The sequence below is a fragment of the Mugil cephalus genome, chromosome 5, assembly GCF_022458985.1.
Source record: "Mugil cephalus isolate CIBA_MC_2020 chromosome 5, CIBA_Mcephalus_1.1, whole genome shotgun sequence".
NCBI classification, from domain to species: Eukaryota; Metazoa; Chordata; class Actinopteri; order Mugiliformes; family Mugilidae; genus Mugil; species Mugil cephalus.
Window position 1 is genome coordinate 21,304,467 of NC_061774.1, and position 15,214 is coordinate 21,319,680.

General features: G+C 41.2%; 1 protein-coding gene across 1 annotated transcript in view; it reads right to left on the minus strand.

The window, feature by feature from the left end:
- il1rapl2 (interleukin 1 receptor accessory protein-like 2) overlaps nt 1-15,214 on the minus strand; it is a 364,605-nt gene that overhangs the window by 131,843 nt on the left and 217,548 nt on the right. Inside the window, exons 3-4 of the mRNA XM_047585925.1 lie at nt 5,207-5,376; nt 4,021-4,124 (exon numbers count right to left, since the gene is read on the minus strand). Coding sequence (XP_047441881.1) covers nt 4,021-4,124; nt 5,207-5,376 — 274 coding nt within the window. The remainder of the gene's footprint in view (nt 1-4,020; nt 4,125-5,206; nt 5,377-15,214) is intronic.

A 15,214-nucleotide genomic window follows, 5' to 3' on the forward strand; every position in this document is an offset into this window, starting at 1 on the left:
CTGTTTGACACATCACAGATGTTCATATGCGGCACCTTCTTACGGTTTCATTAACAGTCATTGTGGAAGACTGCGGTAAATAAATAAATTACAAAATACATTTAAGTGCAGACCCTCAACGTGCGGGTACAATATGGCACTCTGCAGTAGAGGTCAAAAGTCGCAGGAGAAGCTGAAAGGAAAGGCACGGAAGGTATATAAAAGAAAGTTCAAAAGAAAATCTCATCATGTTCCCCTTGACCCCTCTGTCATGGATTGTTAATTCAGTAAAGGCGACGCAGACGTCTCATCACCCACATCTATCACCGCTGACAAACACAAGGCTTGGAAAGATGAATGGAGGGGGAGATTGTTGAGAGAAGGGAATGCTATAGACGAATGGTCAGCACGAACGAAATAAGACGGGAATTGAAGGACAGAGAACAGCACACATCGGCTTCCCATTTACAAACAATACCACAGCATAGCTTTTACATTAATTAGTATTTTTAGCATATGTGTTAAAAGCAATCTGTTTAGAGGCAAATTTAAAATCAGTTCGTCTGTTTTCCCCAAACCTTTCTACTACATACATGCAACTGACTGGCATTTATCTATTGGCTCCAGTTAAAATGAGACAAGCAATCCCAGTGAGAAGTAGCAATTAGTAGCTTAAAAAATGCAAACTAACGCTGCACAGGGTTAGAGCTTACAGAGCAAAAAATGTACTGTTAGCATCACTGGTGCGAGGTACATTTAATACCATATGTTATATTTATCGCCTGCGCCTAATCGTGAAAATAAAGAGGCTGCACAAATTTTTACCTTCCTCTAAAATAATCTCGAGAAGGCCGCGCTAAACTAAATGTTAAAGAACTGATGGTTGAGTTGAATATCGTTGCAATGTTTATTAAACGGCTGAAATGTGAGCAGTCGCACGCTTAGAAACAAGTTTTTCCCTCAACAATTTCTGTGCAAAACTTCTCAGTCTCATTAAATTCTACAGACAACCGAATGCCAATCAGGAGCAGGTTTATATCTACCACAATGGAACACTTTCCACAGATTAAACAATCATTCAATGAGAATATATGAATCCTTGTGTTGTTTCTGCGTATTATGAATCATTTCTGTCTATAGTAAATGTGGCAAAGCATTTATAGTCATTTTCAAAACGTACAAGCTGCACAGGAATCAAGGTAAAGCATCACAACAATCCCTCGAAATCTGTTGCCTTGGCGCCATATGGAGATAAATGAAGTATCAAACTTTATCCTTTTTTTATTTATTTTTACGATGGCATGCGTTGTGTAAGATAGATGCTGAGGTTTTTATTCTGTGCTGGTTAAATTTAAAGAAAAGAAAATTAAAGGCATGAGAAATGAATCCTGATGAAGTCAGATCAAGGGCAATAAAAGGGCATTTGAAAGAAAACTTTTTTTTTCATGTACATGGTTAGATACTGTAGATACATCCTCCTAGTAATGTAATAAGATCCAATCGGTGGCTCCCCGCTAGGATAGGAGGAGCTGCAGTTGTCCCTCTTTGCGCTTTCCTTGCGTGCGCATGTGTGTTAATAAGAGACCCCGAGACAATGACAGACACCAAGCCCTAATTAGGTTGTCATGCTGAGAGAGCGAGGCAAAGGCAGAAAGAGAAAGAGTGTGAGGGAGAGAGAGCTTATTAAGGAGAATAGGTGTCAAGCTCTGGCAGGAAAAGGAGGTGGGAGGAGAGCGGAGGAGGGGGTGGATGATGGGGATGAAGGGTGAGAGGGAATCGGGCGCGCCGACAGGGAAAAAGGGGAGTGGGAGTGGGAAGAAAGATGGAACAGGGGCCACAAAGCAGACTGGGATGGAAAAGGAGAGAGAGGTGTAGGGGATGGAGGTGTAAGAAAAGCAGGTGAGGTGAAGGAATGAATGAGAGTGGGGTGGAGGGACGATGGCGACAAAGGTGGGAAGGGGAAAAAACAGGAGAATGATGAGCAGGATCAAGTTGCAAGAAAGTGAGTAGTCAGGCATTTGGAAAAGGCATCTTAGTAGCCTAAAGTTTATTTTAATGTAAAACCAATTGAAGAACATCTGTAATGCTGCCAATAATCCACCACTGAACAGGAAACACGATCACAAACCTATACCTTATTCCTTATTCCTTCTTCATGGAAGTGATAGCATGTGTCTAACTGCTTCTCTTTTTGGCCATGCCACACTTCTCTTTAGTAATACTGCTGTGTCAGAACATCCAGCGGTAAAAAAAAAAGTGCTGTTGCTGCAGATGGCCCAGATGACCAAAATAAAACCCAAAATGAACACACCTCGAAAGTTTAACTGTGAAAACAAATCTTTGAAAGAAGAAAATTAAACACTGTGCATATTTTCAAACCTTTGGGACCTTGGTAATTTCTCCCATGTTTCTTCTTTTTTTCTCGTTTCTTTGTCACTTTCCCTATATTCCTCCTCCTTCCTACATTGTCAAAGTCCTTATGTTCACAGTTCTGTCATCTCTAGATATGGCCTAAGATCTCTTTGCCTACATTCTTAGACTCACTCAATCCTTGAGTACGGTTCAGTACCGTTCTGTCTTTCTGCCTCTCAGGCACATCATCTACCCTTTACCGTCATGACCTCTGAGATATTTTCCTCAGCTGCTGTCAATCTTTCAATCATATGTGACAACGTTATGTGAGCTTTTTGTAGCATATTGAGGTCGTGTCATGAAAAATGTCATTTGCTCCATCCACTGGGGGCATTTAGGTCCTATGGGTTAAGGGGTGGAGTCTCTGTGGATCATCCCACATATACTTGATCAGTTTGGGATCTAAAGAAGGAGGCCAGGCTAACACATTGTGCTGTTTCTGAGATGTTCCTAAACCTTTTTTTTGGTCTGTGTCAGGCTGCATCCTTCTGGGTATGGCTGCTGCCATCAAGAAGTGTCATTGCTATGGGCTAGAGGTGCCTGGTCTGGTCTAGGCTGGTGCTACATGTCTGAGCAACATTCACACGAATGCCAGGTCCAAACGTTTCCCAGCAGAGGTTTTAATGTTATGGCTGATTAGTCTATGTAATAAATCTCTATTATAGTATTTGTTTGGATTAGCTACACATGCGGTCCAATGTGGCTGTCTATTTTCACGCAATAACTCAAACCTTCCACTCGCAGATAAACATGTCTGTGAGCCTTGTTCTAGGCTACACGGTCAACTGGTGTACACAGGTGTGTGCCCCACCGTCACCACAATACTGTGAAACAAATTCATACTCACAAACACATGTCCCTCAAGGGTTAAATGGGACTCAGGCCACTTTCTAATGTGGTGCCAACAGCTATGTTGTAAATATTCAATTTACTGAACTGGCAGCATTTCACTTAACTGTTTGGGCAAACGCACAAGCACAGTCAAACACACACTACCAAGGCCTAGCTATAGTACAAAGGTTTTGATATTCTCCACTAATGTGCTGCTGACTGACCAAACATGTAGTTCAAAGCACTGACGATAAAATAGCATTGAATTTTGAAAGTGGAGATTGTTTTACTGTTGTTTTGAATAAAACTCCACATTTTTTATTTATTTATTTTTTATTCAGACATTGGTTTTTGTCCATGCAATGCAAATAGACCACCTGCAAAGAGGCCAAACTTTCACAGCCAGAGATGCATTCCTAGTTTGTTCCCATGTGATGATATCAGCACTGCTGTAGGTCAGAGTTGGACCAGAACTATTTTGATTGCATCGTGGTAAAATCTTTTGTTTAGTCTCAAGAAGCGAATGCGCCGGGGCTGAAAGCAGAACTTCAAAATAAAGTCTGTGTTTTGTAGGGTGTGCTTTGACCCAGCTCCCACCGGGGGAGAGGAGTCGTATTTATGCGATATTCACAAAGTGTTATCAAGACTGCATTCAGCCGAACCAGAAATAATCCTGACTCATACGTCTTTGGAGAAACTAGGTTTTAGTTATTTCCTCCTCAAGGCTGATACATGGAAGTGCCAAGTCAGTGGCCAAACAGAACACACAACAGCCCCGAGTGTAGTTGTGCACGTTACCTCAGTACACAGGTGTAGAATCCATTGTCTTCCAGTTCGGCTGATCTGAACCAGATGGAGTCATCTTCTTTACTCAGTCGGTGACCTGAGAAGATGATGGGCTCCTAAAGGATACGATAGGCACAATAGTATAGATTAAAATGATTGTCACATAACTAGAGATATTTTTTTTAATTCTTTCTGTCCAGTTGTGAAAACAATGATGCTGATGGATATTCATATATCATTAAACATAAAAATCACCAGGCCTCATTAAGGCTGCTTTTCACTGAACTCAGTTTTATATTAGAGATGTATATTCTATCATCAGGTCTTCCTACTCAGATTCAATACACACTGCTTGGAAAAGAGGGACAATTTTTTTTACTACAGCACTTGGGACCACAGCATGATTTATCAGTCCTTCTGGTTTCTCTGTATTGGCGATTACTCAGCCAGACACAGACAAGAGCAAAGAGAGTAAAGACGGTTTAAGGCAAGTCCGTCCGGCAACCAGCTTCATTTTAAAGTGACTTTATAAAGCAGCAAACTCAAAGTGCATTTAATTGGCGGCACCGCTGAGGGACCTGGGCTGCTTTTCAATTGCCGAATGACATGACTGGACTAACGACTGCACTGGGACTACACAGAATTGAACATGTTTCACAAAAACATAACGTTTACAGATTTAGCATTTGATACCCTTATGAACATTATAGCAAAATGGTTTGCGTTAAGTTGTGGACGAAATATTCCTGCGACAGGAGATTCATGTTTATTGCACCAGACTATATATTCTTTCTTTAGTCATTTAATTATTTTAATTGGAAGTTCAAGTCTATCTTGGTAGAAGACCAGCATTTCTGCAATTCAACCTCCTTCCACTAGTGGCAGCACTGATCATGTGGTGAGTAAAAAGGAAAGTCTGCCCTGTTCTTTTCATTTCTCTATCTTCCCTTCTTTGCCTGGGTTACTTTTTATTCATGACCTTACCCCCCTAAAAAAAAATGTATGAACCACAGAGTGATGAATATGTCTCGTATCAGAATGATGGACAGTGTTGTGTCATTGGCATTCACACTACATATGACCCCTTGATGGGGGCTATTCAGTTAAACATTGAACATTTATTTTAATTTTCCTCAGTACCTCCATTCTTTGCATCCTATCAATCCAACCTGCTGTAACGTCAACATAGTGAGCTAACCTCTGCATCTCCTTTGTTCTTGTACCAGATGAGGCGCAGCTTGGCGTTGGTGGCCATGGTGTAGTTGGTTCGGATGTAGCTGTAGAACAAGGCACATTTGACCCGAACAGGCTCACCGGCCAGGACGTGGTACTCCTTCAGATCCACCGACCAGTCTATGCATCCGTCCACTGCGAGAAGGAGAGTGGGGAGAAAAATAAAAAACAGAGAAAGAGAAATTTTGAGAACGTGATGATTGATCATATACAACAATATACAACATTATACACCGGACAGACTCCAAATTGGAACCGCAGCAGGGGAGAAACATTGATGGAAAACAGAGAAGGGGGTTAGAAACTCAAATACCTCTGGGAGAGAAACAGGAGCAGTCATCAAAAAGACTTATATAAGACTTTATATAAGACATAAAACTAGTTTTCATAAGGTGAGGGAAAATGCTTGACAGGGAGAAAATAGAAAGAAGATCTGAGAGAGAGAGAGAGAGTGTGAGTGACAGGGAAATAGTTCTACCCTGTATCTTTGGCAATATTGTTCTTTACCTTTAAGGCAATAAAACAGTGAACATAAATTTTAAAGATGTTTGACTGTTTTTTGAGAGTAGGGGGCGGCAAAAGAGCAAGAGACTCAGAGTTACATCAAGAATACACAGACGGAGCAACGGAAATAAAAAGATGATCCTGCAGCAGTACTGATGGAATCAGACAAACTTCATTTCTTTGTTTTGATTCAATTTTCACAAATGAATGTTTGCCTTATCTTTACACAATACGCCTAATATAGAGGGGGAAAAAAAGACAGCAGGGAAAGACGTGACAATATAGATTCAGAGGAAGGTAGAAAGAGGAAAAGGTTGAGGCCTAATATAAAAAAAAGGAAAGAAGAGATGGGAAAACGGCTGGGGTGACGCCGGGGTGAGACCAGTTCAACCGGAACGAACACAAAACAAGTTGTAGATGGAAGACAAGCGGGAGCTGGTGAGACGTGGAGGTCAGCATGGAAAATGACAAGGAGATTCCCAAATGGACCCATCCTATCCTCTCCCTTTTGACTCCTGTTTTTTTTTCTCTTTTCTCTCTTTTTTTCCTTCCCGTCGTGGTTTGAGGTTCGGCTCGGCGGACTCTCTTCTAACTGCCCCCTACAGGCGCTTGTCACAAGATCTTCCGTCTGATTTATCCGACCTGCAACAGAAACCTACTAACTCTAACTTCCATGTTCTCCTCTTGTTCATTATTCATTGCTGGCGATGACCAGTCTGTGCTGCATTCAGGTTCTTGCAGCAAGATCGTCTCATTTCATAGCAGTTAACCACCAATGTCACCAATGTCTCTGGAAAATAGGATCTAGGGGATCTAGGTTAGTAGTTACTCTGACGAAGATCCTTTATGTTGAAACATGCACCTTAAACCAATTAAATTAAAACCACCAACAGAAGAAGTAAACAACATTGACCGTCTTGTGGTAATTCAGTGTCCTGCTGAGAAACATTTGGAACTGGCATTCATGTGAATGTTACTTAGACAGGTACCACCCACCTAGACCAGACCAGGTACCCCCACCCCATAGCAATGATACTCCTTGATGGCAGACCATCTCCAGCAGGATGCAGTCTGACACAGGCACACACAGAAACTGGCTTCCAAATTCAAATTCACTAGATCCCAAACTGATCAATTATCTGTGGGATGATCCACAGAGGCCCCTCCTCTCAGCCCATAGGACCCAGAGGCCCCCACCAACAACATCCTGTTGCCAGACACCACAGGACACCCTCAGAAGACCCATGTCCATTCATTGGTGAGTCAGAACTGTTTTATGAACCTACACAATATTAGGAAGGTGGTCACAATGTTATGCCTGATGGTGTATTTGCTATTAAAACACTTATAATAAATAGTCATTCTAGTTCAATCAGAAAACTGATATGCAGTGATGAAATATTATACAACTATACTTTGTCTTTCATACAGACTTGGCTTCTTCAATATATGGCAGTAAATCTCAATCCAATTTAGACTTGATTAAGCTAATCACCCAACTGGACCTCTTTAGGTTTTAATTGAAAATCTCAGTTGTAGACTAATTCCAATAAATATGATAAAAGGCAAAGCCCATTCACGTAAATAACAGACGCAGGTGAAAACAGACCATTTTCACAGCAGACATCTTGGCTGACCATCGCAGGAACAGCTGCTGTAAGTGATGACACTAAAAAATCTCTGTGTTCCATTCAGAGCAAATGGTTCCACAGTTGTGCCAACGCTGTTGTGCCGCGCGGCTCACTGGACTCCTTCATGGAACAGAGCCCTCGTGCTTTTCAGATATTTCAGCTGGCTTGTTACCGCGGCTGCTAGCGTAAATGTGCCCGAGCGCTCTGTGTACAACGCGCCAAGTGGAATTTGCATCGAGTCAAGTCACTACGCGAGATGTAGAGACTTGTATCTGCATTTTGAGTGTGAGGTTTTAAAATTCACGGCCGGGCGCTTAATTGGTTACATTTATTGATTTGGCAATATGCATTAAGTCATACGGTGGCAGGAGAGATTTAGAGATTTAGCATCGCTGTACACACACATACACACAGACATACAAGCACTAAGCAATTTACTGCACGCACAGTCACTCTTTCACTCTTGCAAATTAGTGCTCATTCACATCTCCTGCTATGTAACACACACACACACACACACACACACACACACACACACACACACACACACACACACACACACACACACACACACACACACACACACACACACACACACACACACACACACACACACCGCATTTAATCATCCAGTCCTTTCATCACCAACAAGGTTGACAGATATACAGCCATAAAGTGTGTGTTTTACCAGATGTTAATGTGTTTGTGATATGTGTGTGTGTGTGCGTGTGTGTAGGATTTAGTAATGGATAGGCCAGACTGATTTGGTGGTTGTAAATTTATGACCTGACGTAACTGAAGGTGTGAGTGCAGTCCATTCAAACTCAAAGCAACCCCACCACACACACAGACACAGACACACAGACACACAGACACACACACACAGAAGGAGCACCCAGGGCATCCCATTAACAGAAAATCACATTAGTTCGGTCTACCGAACAAATGTCTTTTGTTTTAGACAATGTTTAACACAAGTCACACACACATTCGTATACACACTAGACGACATCAGAATGATGGGACCATATGTAGCTGCAGGTCATAAGCAGAAAACTCCCGATAATTCAGTTACGTTCCCCGTCTGCGCGCTTTTGCATGTTAATCTGTGTAAGTGAGTGTATGACCTTACGTGTGCATGTGTTATATGCCTGCAATGTATGTACATGTGTGTGCGTACGTGGGAGCGCTGCTTTGTGAGTCTGTAGACATATGACATATTAAATGTGTGGGCGAGGTGTTAGCCTGGGCAGATATTTCATACCCCTCAGCTCTATCGGCAAAATGAAAATAACACTGAATAAAATAGATTCATTTTTGGACAAAACATGAGTCGCAAACTCAAATAGTGATAGTTTTATCAAGGTTACGTAAGCACATAAGCATCTAAATGGGCTTAAATATAAAAGTGTTTGATATACAAATGTTCAAGAATGTTGCAAATAATGTATCGATATCAAATCATGTCAGAACTTATATACTGTTTCTTAATTTGCTTATGTAGGCACTCATCTTTTAGTTTGTTCCAACATCCTGATACTGTAATGGAAATATTCATTCATTCTGTTCGAGGATCACTAACCAACACACTACTGTGGAGTTAAAAGATGGAAAAGTTCATAGTTTGTTTGTTTGCCATAGGTATTCTTTTCTCCAGGATGTAAACCCACATTTATGAACAGTAAAACTCAAACTTTATGTATAAAGTATAAATATAAAGTTTAAGAGAAGCACAGGACACCAATGAATCAGTGACATGTTGTCCTAAGTTTGAAGCCCTAGTATTTTCTCCTCTTGATTTGTTGCTGTCAGAGCTTGTCAATCAAATCAAATAAAACCAAAAACAGAATAAAATAAACGTTACTTTGTTATTGAATATGGTTTAACTTCTCTCAATCACAGTTGGAGTAGTTGGCAGTCAAGCGAGGTGTCCGGGGAGCTCAGCCATGACTGTAGCAGGTTGTCCATGTCGCTGTCCATGGTGCTGAATTTCACACATTGGAGGGGATGTAAGGAGGAGACTTTTCTGGACTCATCAATGTTCTTCAGAAATTTTTATGAGTCAAAGTAGGTTATATATAAGAATTTGTGTTGATCAGCTATAACTAATATCATATGTTTAATGGTATCCCATTCTATCTGTCAAGCGGCATATATTTCTGTATTAATCTGGTCTAGTGTAATGGTGACTTAATATCTCTGAGCAAACATGCACCAAAGGAATTTATTTATTCCGTCCAGAGAAACAAAATAATCCTGTTTTTAAATCCTTATTAGGGACTCATGTTTTCCTATTGAACTGATCATTAAGGGTTCACGGTACCCTTTGAAAAGTATTAAACATTCCTTGAAGAGGATGGAACATGCCTTCTGATCAAACCGGTCTGTTCAGATTGAGGAGGATACATGAAATACTTTTGTGCTGATTGGGTTAGAAGTTTTTCCATAAACCGTCCAGGTTTGAACTGCTGTTTTGTTAAAGTACAAAGTAATTACCTAGATATACTGTATAGTGACTGTATGCTATTTAATTTTTATTGTCAGGTGCGTATCAGCCTACATGCCAATAGTGTAACAGCGGTAATGACAGTCACGAGTGCATACGTTTCATTCTATTTAACAGCCAGAGCGGTGTGAGTTATGCAGTATGTGCAGGGTGCAGCGTTTTCTAGTTCAGCCCCTGTCACTCAAACACAAAGCCCTTCAGAGCCCCCAGCCTGTCTGCACGCCTCCCACAATCCCCTGCAATACCACTACAGCTGCTACCATAATAATAGCTTGACCTGACCCACACACACACGCACACACGCACACACACAGGTAATGATCCCGACATGCACAAACAGGTGCAAACGTGCGTGCACACGCACACGCGCACACACACACACACACAGAAACACGAACACATAAGTCTGTCACCACTGGAGGGCAATTTACACCCTGGGTGAGGTGGGGGAGAGAACAAACGGAAAGAAAGGGAGAAAATAAAAACAAGAGAGAACGAAGGTGAGAGAGCAAGATTAGAATGAGAGGGAAAGAGAAAAATGAGAGAGTGAGAGACAGACAGAGAGCGAAAGAGAGGGAGAGCACCTGCCATTTGTCCCAGTGGTTTGTGCTGATGTTCAATTTCAGTTCACAGCCAACTTGATGGTTACTTCTTTTCTCCGAACACATTTTATGAGAATAGGCTTTAGCCTAGATAGAACTTATATATATATATTTATACACACGCCTCGAGGACATACTGTATGTATGAGCAAGTGTGTGTGTGTGTGTGTGAGAAAGAGAGCAAGAAAATTTTGTGAGCTGTATGAATATGGTAATGTAGGTATGGGTTATGGCCTTCATTCATCGCCATGAAGTTACGACAGCATCTATCAGCATAGAAGGCTTGTAGCGCCACAACACACACACACACACACACACTAAAACTTTCAACTTCATATTAACACCCACACACAGAGGCGCACACACACACACACATTCACGCATACACATTGGGGCTGAATAAATGGAGTTGACCACAATCTGCCCTCTGTCTAATGCTACCAAACAGACTGAAATTTATTCACTCTTGCATGAGCAAACACACACACAAAAACACACTCTTTCAAACAACACTTCGTTACAAAAGAAATATGTGACATTTATTAAAAGCAAAGCTCCCGCTGCTCCTAATACTTAAGCGTGCATGTTGGACAGTGGATGGGGAGCTCCGCTGAACAAAGGTGCTGACCCTGATGTGTCTGGCAGAATAATAAATCAATTTAATTAAATATACATGAATAACTTCATTTGTTCAGAAAAAAAGACAGTCATGATATCTGTATTCATCAAAAACGCTCATCAAATTATTTTGCCACTAAAAACCAACACACCTCTGGAGTGATAAACCAGAGGAAACATTCACTGCTAACCTTGGTGTCAGTCTGAATCAACCTAATCATTGCATATTTAAAAAACAATGCCCTTGTTTTCAGACTTTTTTTTTTTTTGGATGGTCCAAATTTCATTTCCTCCACTCACCCAGGATTTTGAGGTGGAATGTTGTTCTGGAGTCGCTTTATGTGATGATGGGGAGAAGAGTAACACAATGTGCTGTGCGTGATTGGTTGGAGGACTATTTAGTTGCATGCAGCGGTATTTTTTTTCAGCTGAAACACTTCCCATAATGACATCCAAAAAGTAAAATGAAACAGAAGCTGGTGCGACAAGGCCTTCTCTGACCTGGCAATGAACTTTGTCTATTGACATACACACCCAACGAATTAACATATTAAAAATTAGGGAGACTTTTTCTCAGTAGGTAGAGCGGGTTTGTCCATGAACCAGAAACTTAAGAGCTTGACAGCCGTCTGACCACGTGCCAAAGTTTTTTCGATCAACAGCCCACGTCGCTTCCAGTGTTGGCACTGGAGTGTTGATGTGTCAACAAACGGGTAGATGTGATTGTAAAGCTCTTTGAACATCGAGAAGAGCGCTCTATAAATACACGCTCATTTACCATCTACCAAGACCAGATCATGCTTTGGGTAAAATCAAGTAAATGCAAATCATTTCCACATAGAAATGCAACGATCCAAAACATCGGCCATTTAACACATCCAAATGAGGACACGTATTATTAGCCCTGTTTCGTGACGAAAGGCTTGCAAGTAAAACAGGAGGTGTCTGTCCCCTTTTTCAGTCCTTTCTTTGCCTTTTTGGTGGTCATTCGGTGGACCACAAATAGGTCACCCACCACAGAGTGCGCTTGTGTTTTGCTGTTTTTACTACTTTCAGTGGTGGATGCTAACCTTTGTACAAAGTTCCATCTGGGCCCCATCTTGCCGTCTTGTTTTCTACCCTGATGATGACCTGATTGAATTAAACAGACAGGCTCCAGCCCCCCCAGGAACCTCCAGTGGACAAGCGGTTACAGAGAAGGAATGAATGAATGCATGTTCATATGAATCAGATTTCTTCCAGAAGAATACTTCATTTTGGAGCACCTATAAATGTTTCTCTCTATCATTAAATGGTCAGAGCGTAAAGGGGATGGAAATTGGGATTTGAAGAGATTTGGAGGGAAATTCCTGCCCCTCGATACAGTGACTGCTTGTGCCATTTGCAGCCGTTTTGCGGAAATAAGGTACAGTGCATTGTGGGGTCTAAAATTTGTGAAACATCTTGCTGCATGTTAGGCTGCAAATGTGCTGCATGTTGGGTTGCAAATCAGGTCACGAGCGAGAAAATGGGCAAGTGGAGGAAACGCAAAGAATGAGGGAGTAGTTTTCTCAAGAAGTACTTAATGAAAAGTAATGAGTCCCATTTCCCTGGGAGGCAGAACCCATTGGCCTTCCTATTAACTATAATAACTCCTGAAGAGGTGTATATGGATAAATGAAGAGACAGACACAGGGAGGTATAGACACAAGATACAGAAAAGAAACAAAAGAAGGACCCATGGATGAATAAAAAAAGGTTCCTATCAGGAAAGATAATTTGAAAAAGTAGGTAACGCTTCCTTATCGAGCTACTTCTCATTGAATAATGATAGCGGAAACAAAGATAAAAATGAGGATGATCATAAAAAGCAGATGGGGGGAAAAATGCTGTTTGTTGCATTTGCAACATAAATGAATCAATGTCAAATTAACTGTAGTACCTGGGTATAATTACGCTAATAGATGACATCAAGATGGAGATGACTGATGATTTATCTCACATGAGAGGCAATGTTAGTGTTTCTGAAAATCAAGACCATATTACCCGCTGAGCTGATCGATCCCTGGTGGAATCACCTCTATTATGAACCAAATATCAATACTGGAGGGATGTTATCTCTGGTCTGTCACTTATCTACATTTTTTACTGAGAGAACTTCTAGAGGGGCTCACTACTGGCCTTGTACATGAATATGGAGCGTACCGTCGACTCAGGCACGCAATGGAGTCAGGTTCAGCTCACAATCTGCACTTTTCATCAGCGGATAATTTATCACAGAGAATAGAAGAACCAGGCATAACATTATGACCACAATGCAATGTTCTGCTGGGAAACCTTTGGACCTGGCAATCATGTGGATGTTCCTGGACCAGACCAGACACCCCCACCCCATAGCAATGATCCCAAACTAATCAAGTATCTGTGGAACAAGCCTGATCCAAAGGCCCCCACTAACAACATTCAGTTTTCAGACACCAGTATCACACGCAATATTAGCAGGTGGTCATAATGTTATGTCCGATCAGTGTATGCACACAAGAAATTGCACAAAATTGAAGATCCAAACACAAGAAAGAAACAATAAAGCAATCAAGTGTTCAAAATGCCAGGGTTTGGATTCTGGGGTCATTATTTGACTCCATCCAGATGGTGATAATCACCTGTGAGCTGCAGGACTGACATTTACTGTGCCATTTGTGGTTCAAGTGATAGGATTGTCGCAAAAATTAAAAAAGAAAAACGAACACACGCAAGAGAAAAGTCAACGAAGAAGATGCTGCCAAAGGATGAGAGAACCGAGATACAAAGGCAACAAAAATAACAGAAATGGCAGATGACGATGTTGAGAAATGTAAATAGATGCAGCAAATTAGACAACACGTGGGAGGACACATACTGTACGACCAGATCAATAGACAAAGACACAAAAGAGAATTTCTTACGAGACTGACAGAAATATGAAAATGGCAGACTTGGGATGAAGGAGCAGAAACAGATGAAAGAAAAGGGAGACAAAGACGACGAGAGGGAGAAAAAAAAAAAGCAGCATTTTGGGACACGTATGTCCTGAATCAATCAATTGCCTCCGGGCTGTAACGTACAGATGTCAACTCTGTCCATGTATTCCTCTGTATTTACCACTGTGTCGTTTGCATCACATTTGTCGTAACAATGTGCTGTTGGGTGCAAGAACAGTTCATTTTATCCTTTTTGATCACTGACATCCAATCTCGCTGAACAGGTTCACAAGCCGGAATATGTCTCAGGTTTGTTCAGATAATGATATATATTTTTTTTTTTATGATGCGCTCATCTCACTTTCTGCTGTAACATCTCCAGTGTGAATACGATCTTTTAAAAGCGGCAGGAATGAGGGATGTTTGTGTCCCTCCACACTTGAAATGATAAAAAAAAAATAGTGGTCACTTTAAACCGTGTCATGTTTTCCTGAGAATGAGAATAATACTGCAGGTATTTCCTGTCCCACCATTCATTTACATGTGATGTTTTAATAACATACAGTGTTGGAAAGTAACACACTGCAGCCTAAATTGCAGGCGTTTTAACAGAAACGTTTGTCATTCTAGTATTATTCATCTGTATTACAATAATGTAAGAAATGGGCCGCTCACGTTCGTTCGCCGTCACGTTCGTTCGTACGTTCGCCGTTAATGTGCTCAGGGTTAAGAAATGATGGTAACCTTTTGCAAAACATTAATCAGTATTAAACGCATGCATGTTTTCTGGTTAATGCTTTCAGTAATGAAGTAATTGCACTCAAAACTAAACGAAGACTGTATTGTGAGGTAAAAGAAACAAAACTTTACTTCAGTCTAGATCACGACAGTCAAAGATACTTACTGTATTGTATTTGCGGTAATTATCTTTGCATTAACTGTTTACACTGAAATGCCGCAACATTAAAACCACTGACCGGTGACGTGAATAACGTGACAATTCAATGTTCTGGAAACTTGCATTCGTGTGGATGTTACGTAGACATGAAGCACCCTGTGTGTGGGATGATCCACAGAGGCCCCTCCCCTCAACCCAGAATTCTTTTGGAGGCACAGTATTAGGCTGGGAGTCATAATGTTGTGCCTGATCAATCTATATAACACTGCAACGGG